This window comes from Phocoena sinus, chromosome X, assembly GCF_008692025.1.
Source record: "Phocoena sinus isolate mPhoSin1 chromosome X, mPhoSin1.pri, whole genome shotgun sequence".
In the NCBI taxonomy this organism is placed as follows: domain Eukaryota; kingdom Metazoa; phylum Chordata; class Mammalia; order Artiodactyla; family Phocoenidae; genus Phocoena; species Phocoena sinus.
Genome location: NC_045784.1, coordinates 116,140,035 through 116,162,387, shown reverse-complemented (window position 1 = coordinate 116,162,387; position 22,353 = coordinate 116,140,035). Strand labels below are relative to the sequence as shown.

Genomic DNA, 22,353 nt, shown 5'->3' with positions numbered 1-22,353 from the left:
CGGACCCTGGCGCAGGGCGGGCCTGTTGGCAGGGTGGGAGGGTCCAGCGCGTGGGGCGGGTCACTGGCAGGGCGAGCAGGTGCTCTCCAGCCAAAGGCGGTGGTTGGTCCACCACCCGACACCCCACAGACGCTCACACACACGGGCAGTGGAGCAGGCTTGGCTTTATTCTGCGCCTCGGCGGGCGGGGTCGGCGGGCGGAGACCGGGCGCTAAGGGCCGGGGCCGGGGCCGAGGCCAGGGCGAGGCGGCTCAGGAGGTCACTCAGCATCTCCTCGCACATGGCGAGGCACCACGGCACGTGGAAGCAGCCTGCGGGGAGAGGCGGGACGGCGGGTTGGGAGGGCCGTGGGCAGCCGAGTGCCCCGAGCCCCTGGGCCCCGCCCTTTCCCCCACTCACCTTTGAAAGGACCACCCCTTGATGGTGAGGGCGATCTTCCCTTCTCGGTTCAGGTAGGCAAACCATTCCCCGTACTCGGGATCGCGAAACTGCAATAACAATGAGGCAGTGACAGGCAGCGCCTGCAGGAACCGCCCAGATGCCACAGGCCTGGGAGAGGGGCGTTCACCGGTCCCACTAAACCGCTACCTCGGGGTCAGAGCCCGGGCTGACCCCCGGCTCCAGAATCAGTGCTCTTAAATGAGGTCCCGCCTCCTGGACAAATATGAAAGCAAGGGGCTTTTCCTTTTTCTTTGGGGGGGTGGAGTTTTGAGTCTGCAGCTAGTTACCCCACTTGGGGAAGGGGCCGCCGGCTGTGAGATGAAACCTTTCAAGATGGAATTTAAAACAAAAACAAAAACAAAAACCCTGCTTGGGACTACTGAGCTTGCGCTCTAGAGCCCGTGCGCCACAAATACCGAAGCCCGCGCGCCTAGAGCCGGTGCTCCGCAACAAGAGTAGCTACCGACCGCAGTGAGAAGTCCGCGCGCAGCAACAAAGACCCAGCGCAGCCAAAGGTAAATAAATATAATTTTTTAAAAACTATGTAAAAAGAAACAGAACCCTGAGGAAGTGCTGACCTACCATGTAACTTTGTAACAAGTTATTCCTTTGGAGCTCCTGTTCCCTGCTTCAGAGGACTGTCTTGCAGTGGATGAGACTGTAGATAGCGCTACATTGTAGATATCCCGTACAGAGGTCTGACTTCTCCCTTGCTCACCACAGGTCCCAAACACATCTCCCCCTCCCTCGGAGCCACCTGAAGCCTGGCCCTGCCCAGCAGCTCTGTTGACCCTTTCCAAATTCCTCGCTTCTCTCCTGCCCAGTTCCTTCCAGATGCTCCAGGATAGACCTCAGAGCCCTGGCCTAGGCCCTTCCTCCCCAGATAGAGACCTGAGTGGAACCCCTTCTCAGAAGGACCACAGAATAAATCAGTGACATTGAAGTCCACTACCAAAAATGTCTTTTTAAATGGGGACCTATGAGTAGGTGTATTCTTCATAGGGGGGGAAACTAGTTCTGTATCTGTTCATTCTATCTTTCCAGTGACATTACCCATGTCCTTACTTATTATTCGACTACTGGATATGACACGGGAAGATAACAAAGGATTTGACTGTTTTCCTGTCCAGCCTTTCCATGGATGTCTGAATTTTTGCTTTCTGTATTGTTATGACGATTAGTGCATAGTGAATTACCTGTTGTTTATAACTTTTGTGATTGTTCGATACAATCTCTCTTTCTTGAAAATGTATTCCTTAAATTTCACTTTATGCAGTTAAGAGCGATCACCTCAAACACATGTCCTCTATGAACGCATTCAATATTAATATATATCGCCTCTGGTCTTGTGGCTCCCGTGTTTGGAAGCAGTGACGAGCGTGTGCAGTACTTGGAGCTGCCTCTCTAACCACAGCATAACACGAGCACATTTGGAATTTCTACTGGTGACAAAGTCGGACACTGCTAATACTGTGGTTCACTGCTTTCATTCATGATGGACGTGAATGCTGGATTTCAGTTAGAGGTTAGGGCAAATAAAGGTGGGATTTTCTCTCAGGTTTCAAAGCCCACAGACCTCAGAATAAGACCCCCCTGTTGTAATGCCTCCCGTACTGGGGTTTACTCATGGAGTGAGTCGTGGCTTTAGAAACACATCGGGAATCTTCCTTCATTCCCCGTCAGGCTCAGCACCCGAGGTGCCCGTCGGCAGCAGCTGGCACAGCTCATCACTCTGCTCACGGCACTCGGGCCTCTGCGGGGGGGCGGGGGGGCTGGCTTCCTTCCTACCTCGCAGATGATCCTCTCTCCTTTGCTGGGCCTGCCTATTCCCTCTTCTCCTTTCCTTCTGTACTCCAAGGTTACCTTGCCTCACGCGGCCAGCCCACACCTCTCCCGCTCGACCACACTCTGACCCCTGAGCCGCTGCAGCTCCCACCCCGGGCCAGGCCCCCACTCGCTAGCCAGGATGACAGCCACAGCCCGGTCTCCCTGCCTTCGCCTAGTGCCCTCCGGCCTCCCCTCCCGAAGCCCCAGCTTTTTTCCTTCCCACTAGCCCCCCAGTCCCCTGACCTTGCTTTATTTCCCAGAGCTCTCATCACCATCTGTGTTTGTTGGTTTACTTGTTTATAGTCGGTTCCACCAGCACCAAATGTGAGCTCCAGTGGGGCAGGGGCCACTCTCTTGACTGAACAGAGAGCACCAGGGCCAGGACTTCCAGGAACTCTCAGACCTACTGAGGGAACACGTCCGGTGAGGGGGGGAAGGAGGGGGTGTGCCGTGCCTGCGGTCTCCACACCGCTGAGACCAGGAAGCAGCACTTACCTGGCGGAAAGTGTACTCGGCCACCTGGTAGAAGATGTTCAGCAAGGCGGAGTCCCTGCTCTCACTGTAGCCCATGAGGAAGGTGATCGTGGCTTCGCTGTGCGGCCACCAGAGCTTCATGGCCCACTCCAGCTGAGAGCAGAGCGGAGGCAGGCATCTGAGAGCCCTGGACCCCACTCCACCACCCCTCTCAGCAGGAGAGTCACCCCTATCTTTCGGGCCCTGGCTCAGACTCCATCTGGCCCAAGCTCTTGGAGCTTAACCACGGGATGAACGTCTCTGGGGGCCTTAACCGCCCATCAGATCGCGGCTAGCTTCCTGAGCCAGATGTAGCCCAAGTGGCCCCTCCCAAAGGGCAGGGCTGGGGTGGGCGCCCCTTGAGCCCTGGAATCGAAACCCCGGCTGCTCCCACTGCTGATGCCTTAGGGTCACTCAGAGAGCCTTTCCAAGATGAAGGACCATGTGTCTCCGCGTGGGCATGGCCTGCGCTCCCTCACGGCCTCCCTGTGCACGTGAGCTCGAGGGCCACCGGCACAGGAGTCGAGCTTCCCACTGGGGTCACACCAGGCAGGTTCACTCCTCTGAGCCCCGGGTCCCCCTCTCTGAAATGGGTGATGACAACACACACCTCCCTGGGCAGAAAGCCTTCGACAGGCTAGTACCATGTAGCCCTGGGTACATCCCCACCTGGGTGGGGCATAGGCCATCAGCACCCTGGAAGTAGAAGAGACCTCCGCTCTGGACCTCCCATCCAGAGCGGAAAGGCAACAATAGGAACTTGTCGATAACGTGGGCTCGAAGTTTGGGGTCACCTCTGTGGATGGCGTGACGGAGCAGGAACCAGCCAGTTTCCAGCGCGTGGCCTGATGAGCGCTCGGGTAAGGCAGGCCGCGTGTCCTCCCCCAGGCAGGGGGCTCAAGCGCTGTGCTGACCGCTGACTCCCTTCCTCTCTGCCCCACTGTGGGGCCTGCTTTGAGCCCCCCAGCCCTGCCGGTCTGCCCCAGAGTCACCCTCCTGTTGCTGACACGCCAGTGTGGGAGGCCCGTCCCCCCTCCCCTGCCTGGTCCTTGGTGTGCTGAGGGCGGAGGGAGGAGGGCACTCCCCGCATCTGGAGTCCAGAACCAAGGCTGAGCGCCCCCCTCCTCCCGGGCCGCCCCCCAGCCCACCCAGCCCCTCACCTGGGTTCTGGTGTCTCCCCAAGCAGCCAGAAAGCCCCTCGCCATCCTCTGACACATTCTCCAGCACAGCCTGCCCACCCCTCTGCCGAGGGAGAAGTAGAAGGTAGCTTGGCCTTCAGCACCCCCTGACCCTCGCCCCATCATCCAACAAGAAAGACGCGCCCTCCCACCCCCCCTCCCTCCTGATCTGCAGGCTTGGGTGGCCTCGCTCAGAGGGGCTTTGGAGGAGGAGCCGATTCACTCCCAAGGGTCTGGACCTGTCCTAACCCTTGCTTTGGGCCTGGACCCTGATGTGGGGAGCGTAAGGCACTGAGCGGACTGAGACCAGGGGGACTGGGCTGTGCAGAGGCCTGGGACGAAGTTGAGTCTGGCCAGGCTTTCTGCTCCCTGACGTGCCTGGGGCTCTGGCACCCACCCCGGCTACCCCGGGGCCCTCCTTCCCTTCCCAAGGGTTCTGGGCCGCACCTCGCCCCATCTCCCCGTCTGTAAAGGGAGCCATCGGCGCCTGGCTCCGGGGGTGGGTGCGGGCGGAGGAGGCGCCCCGGGGGTGGGGCATAGGGGGTCGCCCTGCCCCCCAGCTCCCCAGACCCTGTCTGGCGGCCGCCGTCCGCCTGCTGCCCTGCCCCCACCTGCACGTGCCGCAGAATCCTCCGAGCGCACCAGTCCCCCAGCTCCGCGTAGCTGCCCGCCAGCTCGTCGTCGGCCTCCCCGAGCTGCTCCACCAGGCTGAGCAGCATCATGGGCACCGCCATGGACTCCGCGGCCGGGGCCCCAGGGAGCTGGGGCCGGCCCAGCCCAGAGGGGTCCTCCCGCACCCAGTGCACGATCTGATCCATCATCTCCACCACTTCGCTCTGGGGAGGGATGAGGGGAGGCCCAGGCTGAGGCTGCATCCCATCCAGTCTGGTCCCCCAGGTGCCGACCTGCTGGGTCCCCAGCCCTGGGGTGAGAGAACCATGTGCTCCCAGCCACTCATAGGACACCTTCACCAAGGCCTACTCTGGGCCTGGCCCCAGGCTGGGGGCTAGGACTCCCACTCTGGGGGCGTAGACCATTCCCAGACTGTGAGGTCACGTTTGAAAGCAAGAGGGGGCCCAGGGAGGAGGGAGCGGCCCTCTGCCGGCCTGGGCAGGGCACGGATTGATCCCTGTGAAACAGAGCAGAACCCTGCAGAGACTTCTGGGGGGTAGACCCCCTGTGTCCCCCGCCTCTTGTCTGTAGAAAAGCTTTAGCCTCCTAGGCCTTCCCCGAGTTCCAAAGAGCAAATATAATCATAGAAGTGAGAAAATGCAGAAGCAGAGGAAAACAGATAAGCAACACAAAATAAGAGTTTAGCCATAAGAGAAAGTCATGGACCTTTAGTTGCTCCTCAAGGGCTATAGATCATACCCTGAGTCATATCCCTGAGTTGTTTTGCAGATACTAAGACCCCCACCGGGTGGAAGAAGGTAAGGGCATGCTGACCACCGGCGTGTAGATCCCAGACCACTGGAACCAGAAGATTGATGATGTTGACTCCTTCCCGAAATACCACCTGGTTACCTCACCACCAACCAGTCAGAAGAACGTCCATAAGCTGATCAGGTATCCCGCCAGCCCCTCCCTCACCTTGCCTTTAAAAGCCCTTCCCCGGAGCTTCCCTGGTGGCGCAGTGGTTGAGAGTCCGCCTGCCGATGCAGGGGACGTGGGTTCGTGCCCCGGTTCGGGAAGATCCCACACGCCGCGGAGCAGCTGGGCCCGTGAGCCATGGCCGCTGGGCCTGCGCATCTGGAGGCTGTGCTCCACAACGGGAGAGGCTGCAACAGTGAGAGGCCCGCGTACCGCAAAAAAACAAAACAAAACAAAAAACCCACAATGAGACATCATCTCACACCGGTCAGAATGGCCATCATCAAAAAATCTAGAAACAACAAATGCTGGAGAGGGTATGCAGAAAAGGGAACACTCTTGCACTGCTGGTGGGAATGTGAATTGGTACAGCCAGTATGAAGAACAGTATGGAGGTTCCTTAAAAAACTACAAATAGAATTACCTAATGACCCAGCAATCCCACTACTGAGCATAATAGACCCAGAGAAAACCATAACTGAAAAAGACACGTGCACCCCAATGTTCACTGCAGCATGATTTACAATAGCCAGGTCATGGAAGCAACCTAAATGCCCATCGACAGACAAATGGATAAAGAAGATGTGGTACATATATACAATGGAATACTACTCAGCCATAAAAAGGAACGAAATTGGGTCATTTGTAGAGACGTGGATGAATATATAGAGTGTCATACAGAGTGAAGTAAGTCAGAAAGAGAAAAACAAATATCATATATTAATGCATATATGTGGAACCTAGAAAAATGGTACAGACGAACTGGTTTGCAGGGCAGAAATTGAGACACAGATAGAGAACAAACGTATGGACACCAAGGGGGAAAAGCAGCGTGGGGTTGTGGTGGTGTGATGAACTGGGAGACTGGGATTGACATGTATACACTGATGTGTATAAAATGGATAACTAATAAGAACCTGCTGTATAAAAAAAATAAAATTCAAATATTCAAAAAAAAGAATGCTACATAGGAAATTATTAGGTCAACTAAAAAATTGGCATATCGTTGTTTGCTTGGATAAAAATATTGTATCAATATTGTATTAAATTTCCTGAAGTTGAAACCTCTACTGTGTAAACGTAAGAGAATATTATTATTTAGAGGAAATGCTCACTGAAATATTTGGGGGTGAAGGGCTTTATGCAAGTAACTTACTCTTGAATCGTTCAGAAAAATGTTATGTATCTATATTATTTGTGTGTGTATGTGTGAATACATGTCAATTAAAAAAAATGCTGGACTAGAAAGTTCTTGAATAAAACTTTTTTCAAAACTAAAGTTTTTGTTATAATTATGTGTTACATGTAATTTCTAATTTATAATATATAATTACAAATAATGCCTATTATCACAGCTAATAAAGCTGATAGAGGTCCTAGTTTTCTGTTATTTTATATATATTTAGTCTTTTTAATTTTAATAAAGTTACAGAAATAACAAAGGCTTTTGAGAACCACTGTTGAGCATATTTAGTTTGCAGTTTATTTAATTAATTAATTTATTTATTTTTGGCCACACCGCGTGGCTTGTGGGATCTTAGTTCCCTGACCAGGAATCGAACCTGCACCCTCAGCAGTGGAAACGTGGAGTCCTAACCACTGGTCCACCAGGGAATTCCCTAGTTTGCAGTTTGAAAAAAAAAAAAGATGAATGAGCCATCAAAGCAGTTGGAGAATGAGTGAATGTTTTTATAGGTAAATGAAGCAGTCTTTTCATTCATGCCATCTGGGTTTTGTGTCAGAAAGTCCTTTTGGTTCTACCCTTAAAATACATGCAGGATCAGACAACTTCTCACCACCACAGGCACTGCTGTCCCCACCATCCAGGCATGATTACAATAGCTTTTTAAAAAATATTTATTTATTTATTTGGCTGCACCAGGTCTTAGTTGTGTGTGCAGGATCTTTAGCCAACCCCAAAAGTGCACCCTGAATGGGAAAGAACAGGATATTGGCCCTGGATAGTTAAGGTACATATCGAAGGGATTTCAATGAGCCCAGACTCAAAAAAAAAAAAAGGTGAAGGGGAGCAGAACTGGCCACCTCAAAGTCACAATATGCCTCTTTGGCATGAGGATTATTTCGAGCTGACTATTTTTTTTTTTTTTTTTTTTTTTTTTTTTTTTTTTTTTTTGGTACGCGGGCCTCTCTCTGCTGTGGCCTCTCCCGTTGCGGAGCACAGGCTCCGGACGCGCAGGCCCAGCCGCTCCGCGGCATGTGGGATCTTCCCGGACCGGGGCGCGAACCCGAGTCCCCTGCATCGGCAGGCGGACTCTCAACCGCTGCGCCACCAGGGAAGCCCGAGCTGACTATTTTTAAGAAACAGCAGACATAGGAGAAGCTTTGAAAATCGAAAAGTTACCCTTTCGTAACAGATATTTACATTTATAAGGGAAATCTCCATTTGTGTGTCTTCCTCTCTATACCAGGAAGAGGAGGATGGTTTTATCTCTAGAAACTCTTATTAATGGAGAACGTAATAATTTCGATCTGCATCACAACCCTATTCTTGTTTATTGTGCTTTGCTTGATAGCCTCCCATAACCGGCTCCTACAACGTCTCTTTTAGCTGAAGATGGTATTTAAAATGATGGCTTGAGGAGATGGGGCAAGATAGGGGTAGGGGATAAGAGGTACAACCTGCTATATATAAAATAAGGTACAAGGATATATTGTACAACATAGGGAATATAGCCAATATTTTACAATAACTAAATGGATTATAACCTTTAAAACTTGTGAATCACTATATTGTACACCTGTAACATATAATATTGTCTCAACTATACTTCAATTTAAAAATGAAATGATGGCTTGAGTCATTTCCTGAATTACTCAGGTTTCACGGCTATCTCCCATGTATACAGGAGGTATGCATGTTATTAAAGTTCTGTTTGTTTTTCTTCTATTAATGTCTTTTTTTTTTTGCGGTTCGCGGGCCTCTCACTGTTGTGGCCTCTCCCGTTGCGGAGCACAGGCTCCGGACGCGCAGGCTCAGCGGCCATGGCTCACGGGCCCAGCCGCTCCGCGGCCTGTGGGATCTTCCCGGACCGGGGCACGAACCCACGTCCCCTGCATCGGCAGGCGGACACTCAACCACTGCGCCACCAGGGAAGCCCCTATTAATGTCTTATTTTTTGGGGGTGGTCTTAGTCAAGAACCTAGAAGAGTAGAGGGAAAATTATTTTTCCTCCTCAACAAAGGCAAAGTCTTTACCAATGGCCTACAAAACCCTCCATGATCTGGCCCCTCTGCTACTTATCAGCCTTAGGTTCTACTACTCTTTGTGTTTTGCTCATTCAATTTCAGCCACGCTGGCCTCTTTGCTGTTCTTAGAATGGGGCAGGTATGCTTCAGTCTTCCTGGCATGCTCTTTCCCAAGATGGCTCTTCCCCCAGCTGGATTTCTCCCTCCTTTATCTTTACTTCCATGTCACATTCTTGGTTGAGGCCAACTCTGACCCACCCTTTCAATTTTGCACCCTTCCATTCCCGTACTCCTGACACCCTGCCCCTTACTCTGCTCTATTGCTTTCCTAGCGTCTTTCATCTTCAAACACACTTTATAATTTATTTGGTTTATTGTTTATTGTCTAGCCCTCCTCACTAAAATGTTAGCTTCAGGTAGGCAGGGACTTTTGTCTTTTGGTTCACTGATGTATTCCCAACACCCAAAACAGTGCTGACACATAATAGGCACTGAATAAATATTTGTTAAATGAATGAAAGGATGGATGTTCCTCATGACAAGATTATAAAAGCGTCTACCCATTTTTCCTCTAGTACTTCAGTGGTTTTACATTTAAACCTTTAAGCTGGAATTTATTTTGAAGTAAAAAGTGTGGTATGAATCTGGATTTTTTCCCCTTCAAACAACTTTCTAATTGTCTTGACACAATTTATTGAAAAATCAATCATCCCCCACCCCCACCCCCGTCCCGCTAAGGTCGGATCTTAACAAACGGCACCGCGAAACAGAGGAAAGCTTCAAGTGAGCTTTATTAGGGAGCGCTCCCGGGCGAGGTTCACTGGTCCGAGAGAAAGGGGCCAGAGAAGTCGCCCCCGGGCGAGGGTTGGGCAAGATTTTATAGGCGAAGAAGGGAAAGGGGTGTGGTGAATCTGGGAGGGCGCAGGGTATTCCTTATTTGGTGGTCTCTTCGGGTATCCTGGGGGACCGTTAGTCCCGCCCCTCGAAAGGCGGGAAGGCTGGGCCGGGTGCAAAGTCTCCAGGTCAATTTCTGGAACTGGGTGGTCCGGAGAGTTTCGGTCTGATGCAACCTGTGAATCTGATTGTGTTCCCCTGCCTCGGGCCAGTTGGCCTTACACTTACTATGCACCCATCTCATACTAAGTATCATGGAGGATGAAACGAGCTTGTAATTCATTCAGCCGACATTTACTTAGCACTGATTATATTCCAAGGATACCTAGTGGAGAAGTAAGATCACTGGACTCAGACCATTGGTCAATCATTGAGATGGCATCTGGAGAGCAACAATGAGGCAAAGGAAAAATTAGAGTAAAAAGAAAATTATAACTATACTTAATGATAATCCAAAGGAGTAAATAGAAAGAAAGAAGTAAAGAGAAAAATCTAGAAGATCCATGAAGGGGAAGGATGGGATTCAGAGATTAGTTTTGGGCAGTGAGGGACCTGCTTACCCGACTGCCTGTTGGCCAGAGCTGCTCACACTTAGCTTGCCCACATCCCCTCTCTCTTGGGACTACATCAGCAACACCCTGCTTCCTGCCCCTCCCTTCCCCTGTACAGTCTCTGGATTGCAGCCACAGTGATCTCTTTAAGATGAAATCTGATTATCTTGCTTTACCTCTTAAAAAGGCTCCCCTCTCCAGTGCCCTCTGATCCGGTCCGTAGGCCCTCTGCCTCCCTCTCCAGGTACTTGCTTTGCCCTCTGTGTCTCACCTCTAGATTCTAAGCTACAGCCATAATGATGCTCTCCTACAGATTCCTCAACTAGCCATTCCCCACCCCCTCCCTTTCTCTTCTGGTCCTTGGAAGTGCTGGCCCCCTAGTCTAGAGCACTCCACTCCCCACCTCCCACATTCCTGAGCACGAACTGCAAAGGCCAGAGTAATCTGTTCCACTGGGAGGCACATTTCCTTCTCGAGACCCAGGGGGACAGGGACATCTATGGTAGAAATCAGCCCCGTTCTCCCCTAGTCCGGCAGAGGCCCTCTAGTCCTTTTGCCTGGATCTGAGACAGAGAAAGAGCACCTGCTGGCCCAGGGGGAGGGATTTCTCCTAGTTCTGCCTGGGGGTGCAGACTCCCTTTGCTGAGGCGAGCATTTAAGTGCTTTTTGCCAACCTGGCCAATCCCCAACTATCGCTATACTCAATAATTTACATAACTCATTCTGAAGGCAAGTGGACGTGACTTTTGCTTTACTTGTTATTATTTGGCTGGGAAAAGAAAAAAGGACAAATATTCTTATTGTACTGAGTACTATTCCCTCCATTAATGTTCATAATTCAAAGCTGGTTCCAAAGCTCCTTGGAGCTTTTACCCACGACCTGAGCATCATTTACTACCACCTGCCTGGCATATACCATAATTCACCATGGCAGAGTAACTGTAACTGTGAAGAAGAAAAGTGACAATTGTCCATAAATTCTACCCCTCCCCCAAGATAAACTGGTAACATTTTAGCATATTTCCTTCTAGTGTTTTCCTCTCCACATGTATTTATTAGTAATTAATACAGACTTCTTTTCTTTTCCCCATTGTATTCTCTTCTTTGGTGGTCTCATTAACTCTGATGAGTTTTATTACTATTTCTAAAGCAACAAATTTAGCCCTGATCTCTGGTCTGAGCATCAGATTTCTTCACTCTCGCCCACATTCCCAAACTTGCTCCTTTGCAGCCATTTTGATAAATGGCCACCACCTATTAATACCAGATAGTCATCCATAATGACTTACCCTGTTGTTTGAATTCAACCCCAGTGCTCTCCCATCTGATTCATTAGCAAATCCTGTCCATGCTACCTGCCATATACACGTAGCAATTGTTCCTTCCTCCCCAGATCCACTGCTGAACCCTAATTCAAGGCACTGTCTTCTCTCTCCTGGTCTGTTCACACAGCCCCAGTGGTGTCCCTGCTTCCACACTTACCCCTGCAATCTTTTTTTTTTTTTTTTTTTTTTTTTGCGGTACGCGGGCCTCTCACTCTTGTGGCCTCGCACGTTGCGGAGCACAGGCTCCGGACACGCAGGCTCAGCGGCCATGGCTCAGCGGCCTAAGCCGCTCCGCAGCATGTGGGATCTTCCCGGATCGGGGTACGAACCCGTGTCTCCTGCATCGGCAGGCGGACTCTCAACCACTGCGCCACCAGGGAAGGCCCCTGCAATCTTTTAATGGGTTCGAATGTTCTGCCTACCTTGGCTCCCTCATTTTATGCCCCTTAAATTCCGGTCGCCCTGGATCCCTTTCTGTCTCTTGATACATGCAACCTCTTTCCCTCCACTTTGCGCTTGTTTCTCTGAAAAGCTTCAGATCTCCCACTCCCACCCCAGCTTTCCCGAGGCGGATTTCTTTTCTTCCTTCAGAGCTGATCTCCAAAGCCACCTCTTCAGATAGACTTTCCCTGAGGGCTAAATCGAATTTGGTGTCCCAAATATTGTCCATCAAAGCCCTGAGTTTACTTCTTCCCTGGCACTAATCACAAGATGCAATTGTTTTATTTGTTAATTGTATTTAAATGTTCTCTTTAGTTTGTAAAGAAATTAGAAAATAAAAAATTTTTGTAATCCCCTCCACGAGTAGGATCGGCAGATCAAGAACACAGTTACGGGCTTCCCTGGGGGCGCAGTGGTTGAGAGTCCACCTGCCGATGCAGGGGACACGGGTTTGTGCCCCGGTCCGGGAAGATCCCACATGCCGCGGAGCGGCTGGGCCCGTGAGCCATGGCCGCTGAGCTTCTGCTCCGCAACGGGAGAGGCCACAACAGTGAGAGGCCCGCGTACCGGAAACAAAAAAACAACACAGTTACATTTGAATTTCAGATAAACAGTGAATAAGCTTACTTTATATGATATTGAGATGTACTTATATTGAAAAAAAGTATTTGTTATCTGGAATTCAAACTTGACTGGGCATCCTGTATTTCATTTGCTAAATCTGGCAGCCTTACCAATGAGGCGCGTTGCCCTTGTCTCGCTTTGCTGGGTTGTACCCTCACGGCCAAGCCCAGAGCCTGCCCGCCATTTAGTAGGTGCTCAGTAATTGTTCTATGTAAACGGATAATCTGTCTCTTTAATACAGTTCTTTTCCCCCTCCTCACACTTATTTATCAGAATTTTCCCCATTCACTAAAAATTCTTGTTAAAGATATTTGGGGAAAATGTATTTTTAATACAATAATTCTAAGCTTCTTTGTTTTTCATTTCTGCAAAACTGGCATAATTCTATCCTCATCAACGTTGTTTTGAGAATTAATGGGTGTAAAGTTTAGCACCATGCCTGGCCCACCAGAACACGCAAAAAATTTCAGTTCTTTTTTACATGAAGCCCGTTGAACCATTTTAGCGGAAAGCAAAAACGCGGGTTTGGGGAGCACCGGTGGGGGTTGGGAAAACGGTTAGAAATCGGGGCCAGCTGGAGAGCTGAGGGCCCAGGAAAAGGGGAGGAGCGAAGAGTGAATAACAGCGGAGGCAGCTAATGGGGAAGCTGGGAACCGCTCCCCACCCGTTCGCATTTTAAATTCTAAGCTCCGCCTCCATCCGGGTCCTTGAGCCTCGTTCCCGGGCAGTATAAAGTTTGCTGTCTCCTTTGTTCGCCCTCGTTGCGCAGTAGTGTGAGTGGCTTCTCACTTCCTTTTTCGGGATCGACCACCCTCCCGCGTGCTGAGCTGCTAGGAAGCCGCGATCGGCGAGCTCGTAGGAGCTTGAAACAGTTGCCACCCCTCCGGTACGTGAGTCCTCTCCTTTACAGTCTGTTTTTCGTTCACTCTTGCCACGTTAGAACTTGGGATTACCTCCTTGGAGATGGGGGTGGCGGGCGCCATTTTAAGAACCCAGAGGTGCCGACCTATTTAGGGAAACCTGGGAGCGTCGAAGGAGAGCAGACGCTGGGGTGCCACTTCGTAGTGTACCTCTGCAGAAAGTTTGGCTGTCGCCTCTGGGGGCGGGAGGTGGCGGAGGTCGGGGCCTGAGCGGGACGAGGAGGGACCGCGCCTCCGTGGTCGCTACCTGCATTGGGATGGCGCTGGCGCTCCGGGCGGGCACTTGCACTTTTGCGCGGGGTCCTTGTTCATTGGCAGCCTTGGAGCGGAAGCCATTTGAGTTTTCTCAGCCTCCGCTGGTGGGAAAAGTTACTCCCCTGACCGGCGGCGGTTGTTCTGGGCTGAATCCAAGTGTCGCCATTTTGTGTTTTCCACGCGGTTTTTAATGACGGGTTTTAATTGGGTTCCGCTGCAGTCATGGAGTGCTTGGTGTTACAGTGCGCGCTTCCACGTTCCGTTACTTTGTATCCGATGATATTGACACTTTTTAAAAAAGTCAACCTAGCGAGCGGGGCAGGGGCTGGTGAGGAAGGGGAGTCATAACTTGATTAAAATTTCAAATTGGTCCTTAGATTTACTAGGGAATCCCAATGAAAGGCAAAGTTGTTGGGAGAGGGCTTGGTCTTACGGACCTACGTTTGGCCTGTGACCTTGACTGAGTCAGTTTTAAAAAATCATTAGGGTAATTGGGATGTGATCATTGAATTTTTAAAAAGCAACAAATCTAGTGTTAACGCTAAAATTCACTTTTTGAAATGTTGTAGTTACTTGATTAAGGCTGCCAAAGAGGATTAAGGATAAAGGCATTAGTTAAGTAGGCTTTTGTTTTTTGGCCGTGCCGCGCAACTTGCGGGATTTTAGTTCCCTGACGAGGGATCGAACCTGGGCCCTCGGCAGTGAGAGCGTAGAGTCCTAACCACTGGACGTCAGGAAATTCCCTTAAGTTGGCTTTTTTAACCATTTTAATGTAAACAGTTATCACTGAACTAATTAAATTGGTTCCCTGGTAAGGCTTAGAAAAAATTGCTTTCTGTGTATTATGCTATTAAGGAATGATTTTAGTAAACAAGAAAAATGAGCCCCGGTACACATGTTGGGTAAACTTTTCCAGGGAGGGTTAACACTTTTTTTCCAACAGACTTTCACCAGAGGGAAAAAATGGTTGAAGCAGATCGCCCAGGAAAGCTCTTCATCGGTGGCCTCAATACTGAAACAAATGAGAAAGCTCTTGAAGCAGTATTTGGCAAATATGGACGAATAGTGGAAGGTGAGTTATCTGAAAGTATATGCAGGGTTATTGTAATTTTAAAAAAAGGTAAGCTGTGATGAATTTGATTGCATTGATCATATGAAATGATAATGTGCTTCGTCCTCTAAGAAGTTCTGAGCTTTCTTTTTACAGATTTACTTTTGTTTTTCCGTTTGAAATAGAGTAACACTCCTTTTCCCCCTGAAAACTACTTTAGTTCTCTTGATGAAAGATCGTGAAACCAACAAATCTAGAGGATTTGCTTTTGTCACCTTTGAAAGCCCAGCAGATGCTAAGGATGCAGCGAGAGACATGAATGGAAAGGTGAGACTGTCTGCACGATACCATGTTTCCTAGTACGTAAAATAGCACAATGTTTTCAAGTCTGGTCTAGGGCAGCTCTTGAATTTTACTGAGTGTATACTTTTCCAGGACCCTCTTATCCTAGCCCTTTGTAATTTTAGAACGAAATTTTGTAAAGTGTATTCTTGACAAGAATCTTTCCGTTTTAGAATATTCGGTATTATACTTCGTCTGGGATCCTTGGCTTTTGTTTTTGGTTATTTGTCTTAATAAGTTGGTCATTGTCTGGCATTGTTTTTAAACTTTACCGACCTAGCAGTACAGTGGATCCACCTTAGGTTTTAGTTCAAATAAGCAGTTATCTTAAAAGACTAGGCATTTAAGTGCTAAACAGAAAGGTACAGCATTTTGAAGGACATACTAGTGTCACAGTGCATAGTGGATCTGTAAGTTCTTTTTTTTAATTTCCATAATTAACCACTGATATTATTTAGTCCTTAGATGGAAAAGCCATCAAGGTAGAACAAGCCACTAAACCATCATTTGAAAGTGGTAGACGTGGACCACCTCCACCTCCAAGAAGCAGAGGCCCTCCAAGAGGCCTTCGAGGCGGAAGAGGAGGAAGTGGAGGAACCAGGGGACCTCCCTCACGTGGAGGGCACATGGGTAATGACTTAGGTTTACTTTAGGCTTGGTGTATAAGTTAGGAACTGTAAACACACCAGTGTGTGCTTTGGTTAATAAGTATTTTAAAGGCCCTAGCTTTTGAAATTGAGAACACTTGTTCATCTACCAAAGCGATTGACTTAAGGAAAACATAGAAGCTATCCTAAATTAAATTACAGTGTCTTGAAATAATTAACAATTAGCTATTCCTTATCCAGGTGAATTCATTCTGTAGGAAAAAACACTTGCAGAAAAATTTTGATAGGTATTAGGTGTTGGTCATATGAAAATGAAACAATGTATATTTTTTTGAAGTAACTTGAAAAGAACCCTCAGGAGAACCCTTCATGTCTACTTTGCTAATCTATGCAGACTTAAATAGATGACTACCGTATAGAGAACTATATACACTTTGTATAGTTCCTTGTATGTAGTTTCCTGTGTATACTCTGTATACACTGTACAGTTCTCATGCGCAGTCACGTATGAGTGAGAACTCAAGATTCCCCAACTAAACAGAAATGGTCATATTCTTGATTAAGCAAAGAAAACTATAGATTTTTCTTAGTACTTATATTAACATGATTTTCCTTTTTTTGTTGTTGTTCTAATGTAGACGACGGTGGTTATTCCATGAATTTTAACATGAGTTCTTCCAGGGGACCACTTCCAGTAAAAAGAGGACCACCGCCACGAAGTGGGGGTCCTCCTCCTAAAAGATCTGCCCCTTCAGGACCAGTTCGCAGCAGCAGTGGAATGGGAGGAAGAGGTAAATGGTCCATTTATGACAGTCTATCCTACCACCATAACACAAGGAAGGATTGAGAGGCGAATCCTAAAAATGATGCTTAAAACTGTACCTAGATCATTGAAAAGATTGGTGTACATAAGAAATTTTAAAGAGGATTTCCTCATTTACATCCATATTGTCATATTTGGTTGAATCACTGCTTTTCATTGCCTGAATGTAAATTCACGTTTTGACTTTTCACTGGGTATGTTTTTAAAATGGACATTTTTCCTTAAGCTCCTGTATCACGTGGAAGAGATAGTTATGGAGGTCCACCTCGAAGGGAACCCCTGCCCTCTCGTAGAGATGTTTATTTGTCCCCAAGAGATGATGGATATTCTACTAAAGACAGGTAACAGAAAAGCATAGTAGTTTTTGTCTCTAATATTAATACTTAAGGTTGAAGGGGAGAGCTCATCAAAAATATGAACCAAGTTACTTTTGTTTCTTTAGCTATTCAAGCAGAGATTACCCAAGTTCTCGTGATACAAGAGATTATGCACCACCACCAAGAGATTATACTTACCGTGATTATGGTCATTCCAGTTCACGTGATGACTATCCATCAAGAGGCTATAGGTAAGTGACTTTGCTGTTGCTGTCATGGCTTGATGTAAAAGAAATTTTTTTGCTGTAAAAATTGATGTTCTGGGGCTTGTAATACATTTTTTTCTTTAATTTAGTGATAGAGATGGCTATGGTCGTGATCGTGACTATTCAGATCATCCAAGTGGAGGTTCCTACAGAGATTCATATGAGAGTTATGGTAAGATTTTGGTTGAGGGTCTTTGAATATCACCAGCCTGAGTTTTTAGGTTCATGAGCCAGTTTATTAGGCTGTTGTGGTGCTTGCTTTTAAAGGGATGTTTGCTTGCTTTTAAGGGGGTAACTTAATCAGCTGGGCTTTTCCTAGTCTTGTGAGGGGCTTTTGTTTTTTCTAAGTTTTTTTTTGAGGCTGTTGGCTTGCTTTGGAGGGGATTTTGCTTGCTTAAATTGGCAGCCTTATGTGTTTTCCCCCAACAGTGAAAATACAATTAAAAATTTTATTAACAAGATCAAATGTTTACCATTGCAATATGAAGGAAAGTCTACAGTTCAAAATTGCAACTTATCACTGGAAAGTGGCTGAGTGTCTACTATAAAATAACAAGCTGTCTGGAATATCCTCTTGAAATACACCGTCTTCAGTCTTTTCAAACAAACATTAAAACCCATCCATTTCCGTATCTCAGCAGATGAGCAAATCCCTGTTAATGGCCAGCAATGGCAGAGTTTAAAACCTCCCAGTTGAGAAAGTAAACGTTTAATACAAGAATTCTGTAAATTCAGATTTAAATGTTGTATATATACAATTTATAGTGTTGCCATATTACCTGACCATTGACCCTGCAGGTAACTCACGTAGTGCTCCACCTACACGAGGGCCCCCGCCATCTTATGGTGGAAGCAGTCGCTATGATGATTACAGCAGCTCACGTGACGGATATGGTGGAAGTCGAGACAGTTACTCAAGCAGCCGAAGTGATCTCTACTCAAGTGGTCGTGATCGGGTTGGCAGACAAGAAAGAGGGCTTCCCCCTTCTATGGAAAGGGGGTACCCTCCTCCACGAGATTCCTACAGCAGTTCAAGCCGCGGAGCACCAAGAGGTGGTGGCCGTGGAGGAAGCCGATCTGATAGAGGGGGAGGCAGAAGCAGATATTAAAAACAAACAAAACTTTGGACCAAAATCCCTGTTCAAAGAAACAAACAAAAGTGGAACCTATTCTATCATAACTACCCAAGGACTACTAAAAGGAAAGATTGTGTTACCTTTTTTAAATTTCCTGTTAAGTTCCCCTTCCATAATTTTTATGTTCTTGTGAGGAAAAAGAGTAAAACATGTTTAATCTTTGATTTTATGAAATTGCTTTCAACGAGCAAATGTTAAGTGTGTTAAGACTTGACATGTGTACTAGTATTGTAATTTTCCAAGTAAAAGTGTGCCTAAAGGCCACTTTCTATGAATTTTTCCCCAGTAAATGATGAGGCAAGCAATTCTAAGATCTTTCACAAAATATCTATTCATCTAAAATGGAGAGATGACTCCTCCTGCCTATACAAACAAGCTAGCTATTAGAGGGTGGTTCGGGGTATGCTACTCTTAGGATTTCAGAGTGTCTTCAAACTGAAATCTCAATGTTCTCAGTATGAAAAACCTGAGATCAGATGCTTATATTGTAAGGAAAATGCTATTCGCCCAGTAAACCCAAAAAAGCAAATGGATAGTGCTGGCCATATTTTGCTTTTCTGACATTTCCTTGGGAATCTACAAGAACCTCCCCTTTCCCCCTCCCCAATAAGACCATTTAAGTGTGTGTTAAGCAACTACAGAATACTAAATAAAAAGTTTGGCCAAAACCAACCATGAAGCTGCAAACGATGCTTGCTCTTACTGTTTCAAATTTTTGCAACTCTGTAGTGTCTCACTTTTAAGGAACAGCTTGATTGCAAAGGAGAAAATAGATAAGCAATGAAGTTATCTCCAACTTCTCAAAGGCTTATGACTTCTAAAAAGTGAATCTATCAGCATTCCACATCAGATTTAAAGCATCAAATGCCTGTGAAACAGCAAAGATGGTAAGCAAAGCAAACTAGTTTTTCCGTCTAAGTCGAAATTGAACACTTACCTTCCTCATAGTACAGTGAAACATACTGTACCTCATGGCAATGGAAATGCTTTCTAGATTAAAAAAAAACTTTTGGAAAACAAAGTGTTCGATAGCATATTAGAAGTCCTCCAAATTCAACACTTGGATTTTTTTTAAAAGCATGTATGACACTTAAAGGCCTTAATACAGCTGTTGTTTACCAATAGCGATCTGGGGCTTGGGAGGGGGTATTTTTTTAAATCTATTTTTGATGAAGACCTTTAAACATGCTTCATGTTTTAACATTTTTCAAATTATTCTTTTAGTCAATGTAGGAAATGGCTTAAGTTTGGGGTCCCCCTCTCTTTACCCCTGTAAGCCATTGCAAACCTGACATTTAGTTGGATGCCTGACTTGTTTTTAGTTCTGTGAAACTACACTGTATGGAGAAAATCTATTGCAAGTGGTCTTTAAAAAGCAAAACCTGAGGCAGCATGACCCAGGTCCAGCCATGAAGTTGAAAAAGATGCTCTTGAATATAGTAAACTTGAAGACCTCCAACTAAAAATCCTTACACTGCACTTATTCCTTCAAATAAGTTTTGTCCGTTCAACTTATGGATTTAACATGGCAGTGCACCATTGGAACAGAATGGGGATCCATAAGCCATGCAACTTAACCATTTAAGCCATTCCAGTCCATCCCAAGCCAGTGAAGCTTCCACCACTTAAGAGAAATAGTAGAACATGAAATACGTTAAGCTGCAAGTCTGAACTTGCCTTTTCTTTCTGGAAAAGGGGGCAGTTATAGGCAAGTTTTGAAGAATTTCCTTAAGAGGGATAACTAGTTACCTATTTAATTTTTACAGGTTGAGAATTTTGGTCATGGTCATGATGGTCATGGAGTGCTGATTGATTCACAATAGATAAAGCTGGCAGCAAGAGAAATGCAATGCTAAGGTAAGTTCTGAAAGCAGTGACAGCTTTGCCATGTTGCGTATGTTGATATTGGCAAGTTACTTGTAATGGGATAATCTAATGCTTGGATTACAAGGATAAAAAGTGCTCTAATGTGTAACACCTGGCACATTATTCGTTCAAATGTGGGGTGACGTTATCTTAAACAGGCATATTTCCATGAGTGGCTCAGTCATGGAATGCTTTTAGTAGCTCTATTGAATGCATACAGCTTGCTAATACTGTTTTCAGAAGCAGTTGTTGGCTGGAGCTTTACAGTCAGTGTTTTGTCGTGTAAGCAGACTTAACTTGTATGAGGTTCAAATTTTATCCTGTGCGTTTTTTAAATGACACCCTTTTCATCAGTTCCTGATTGTTTGATTGGCCACAGTACAGACTGGCTGAAGGGCGAACAGATGCAGCTGCCACCGAGTCCCTAGTTTGAGTAACGATTTTATTAGTAAAATGATGACATAGTTATTGTCTTCATTACCAAAGTGATGCTTACAGGAATTATAGGTTTTTATGGTTGCTTTTTTGAGCTTGTAATTTAAAGCAAATGTTATACGTGTTGCCAGTTAAAGCAACAAAGTAATGTATTTAAGGAATAGGTAAGGGGGGCCAGTAATTTCCAGTATAAAGCGGTAAATACTTTGTGATGTGATAACATGCTTTTCATTTTACAGAGTTGTTGAAGCAGAAGAATGCTGATTGTCCTTAAGGCACAACAGTTGCATAAGCAGTACTCATCAGAATTGGTTTGGTGCAGACAAGATTTTTGCCTTCCAGGGTTCCTGTGGATCTAAGGAAGGCATCCACGTTGGTTAGCACTTGTAACTAGGGAGTGGCAGTTACTTAAAATAAGTAATTGACCAGATGGAGAAAGGGGAGCAATTAAAGAAATTGGTAAGTGGAGGTAGTCAGGAAGTTTTCATGGTTCTTTATGTAGATTTTACAGCTTTGACTTTCGTTTCCTTTAGCCAAAGTCATAGAGACAACTGCAATTTAGAACTTCCTAATTACCACTGATTGTCAGAAAGTCGGATTAGAAAAATGAAAGGCATAAGAGGTGACTTTATCCAGTAAAGTGTCTGATTTTCAGCAGGTAAAATATTTCTTTGTGTTAGTTTATCCAGGAGTGAGATTTAGTCTTAAACTAAAGGGAAGACTAACATCTGGAAACTAAAGTAACTGGAAACATAAAATGCTCAAAAGCACACTTCTTAAAAACTGGAAACAAAATTGGGCCATTTGGCTTTTGCTATTTTTTTTAAGTTATTTTGTAAGCCTACTTTACCCCTCACCCCACTTCATATCTTAGAAACAAATCAAGATACAGCACAGCTTTGTCATTTATTGCATTGGAGACTAGAGCCAATAGTGTAAAAGCTAATGTTCTCAAAGGAAACAGATTTGAGTTGTTGGATTGGGAGAAACCAACTCACCTTCTGAATTTTTACCTAGTAAATATCAGTACTATCATGTTTAACATTTGCAATCATGGAAAATAATCAAGAAATGTAACCCTCATTTTGATGGGCTCTTCTAATCACAGACCATCCAGGGTATTGACCAAATTTAAAAAACCACTGCACATACATAGCTGTCTTCCTCAGTCATTCTGTAATCTAAATACTTGGGTTTATGCTTCCGTGGACCTTTTGGCTCTTGAGATTTTATTTAGGTTATCTTGAAGATAAGTGTAGAACATAGAGATTAATCATAGTAAACATGAATACTAAATTGAAGAACGCTTAATGACCAGACAGCTGTTTGGCAAATAGTTTGTTGACCCAGCAGATTTAATTCTGCTCCTGTTGGAAAAAGAATCTGTCTTGATTCTTCTGGCTTTATACTGGTTGTAAAAGAAACAGAATAACATGTTTTTCTTGTTTAACTGGTAGTTGAATATAGAACTTAGGTATAATGGTTTTTCTCTTTTTGGAATGTTTTGTATTTGAACCTTAATAAAACTTAACATGCATTTTTCTTGTGGCCCTGGGTTCTTTTTTATAATAAGGAATTCATTTGGCTTTTAAATAATGATCTCCACATGTTCCCCTCCCCCAAACCCTAGTTCTCAGGCACTGTTAGCCCTTGCAGTTAGTTGCCAGGGAACATAGTCACTGAGGGTATCCTATGGCTAGGCTTCTATCATTAGGAGAGGGAGTTTCAGGTAGGTATGAAGGT

At 46.2% G+C, this 22,353-nt stretch overlaps 2 protein-coding genes and 1 non-coding gene across 4 annotated transcripts; 2 read left to right on the top strand and 1 right to left on the bottom strand.

The window, feature by feature from the left end:
• Window positions 1-165: 165 nt before the first annotated feature.
• On the bottom strand, window positions 166-6,818 carry LOC116747786 (N-acylglucosamine 2-epimerase-like). Its single transcript, XM_032620324.1, is given in 7 exon segments — window positions 166-311; window positions 400-415; window positions 417-488; window positions 2,764-2,895; window positions 3,451-3,626; window positions 3,942-4,023; window positions 4,571-6,818. Coding segments are annotated over 7 exon segments (888 nt in total). The 5' UTR covers window positions 4,835-6,818.
• Window positions 6,819-13,322: 6,504 nt separating this feature from the next.
• RBMX (RNA binding motif protein X-linked) lies at window positions 13,323-22,147 on the top strand. 2 transcript variants are annotated; one of them, XR_004348051.1, is made up of 11 exons: window positions 13,323-13,477; window positions 14,710-14,838; window positions 15,038-15,144; window positions 15,618-15,789; window positions 16,406-16,558; window positions 16,817-16,931; window positions 17,033-17,158; window positions 17,263-17,345; window positions 17,972-19,196; window positions 20,076-20,166; window positions 20,850-22,147. XR_004348051.1 is itself a non-coding variant. In XM_032619635.1 (9 exons), exons 2-9 carry the CDS (start codon window positions 14,730-14,732, stop codon window positions 18,280-18,282), a joined length of 1,176 nt encoding a protein of 391 aa, XP_032475526.1. In that variant the 5' UTR covers window positions 13,323-13,477; window positions 14,710-14,729; the 3' UTR covers window positions 18,283-22,147. The 2 variants fall into 2 exon arrangements, 1 of the variants encoding a protein (XP_032475526.1); XM_032619635.1 differs by having other exon boundaries at window positions 17,972-22,147.
• LOC116748180 lies at window positions 14,891-14,962 on the top strand. The gene has a single exon (XR_004348192.1). It is a non-coding gene; the product is annotated as a small nucleolar RNA SNORD61 (small nucleolar RNA).
• Window positions 22,148-22,353: the final 206 nt, after the last annotated feature.

What these genes read in the sequence shown, in the direction of transcription:
- RBMX (XM_032619635.1), top strand. Translation starts at nt 14,730, where the DNA reads ATGGTTGAAGCAGATCGCCCAGGAAAGCTCTTCATCGGTGGCCTCAAT. An exon ending in ATATGGACGAATAGTGGAAG is followed by an intron (nt 14,839 to 15,037) that starts GTGAGTTATCTG and finishes AAACTACTTTAG; the next exon opens with TTCTCTTGATGAAAGATCGT. An exon ending in CAGTGGAATGGGAGGAAGAG is followed by an intron (nt 16,559 to 16,816) that starts GTAAATGGTCCA and finishes TTTTTCCTTAAG; the next exon opens with CTCCTGTATCACGTGGAAGA.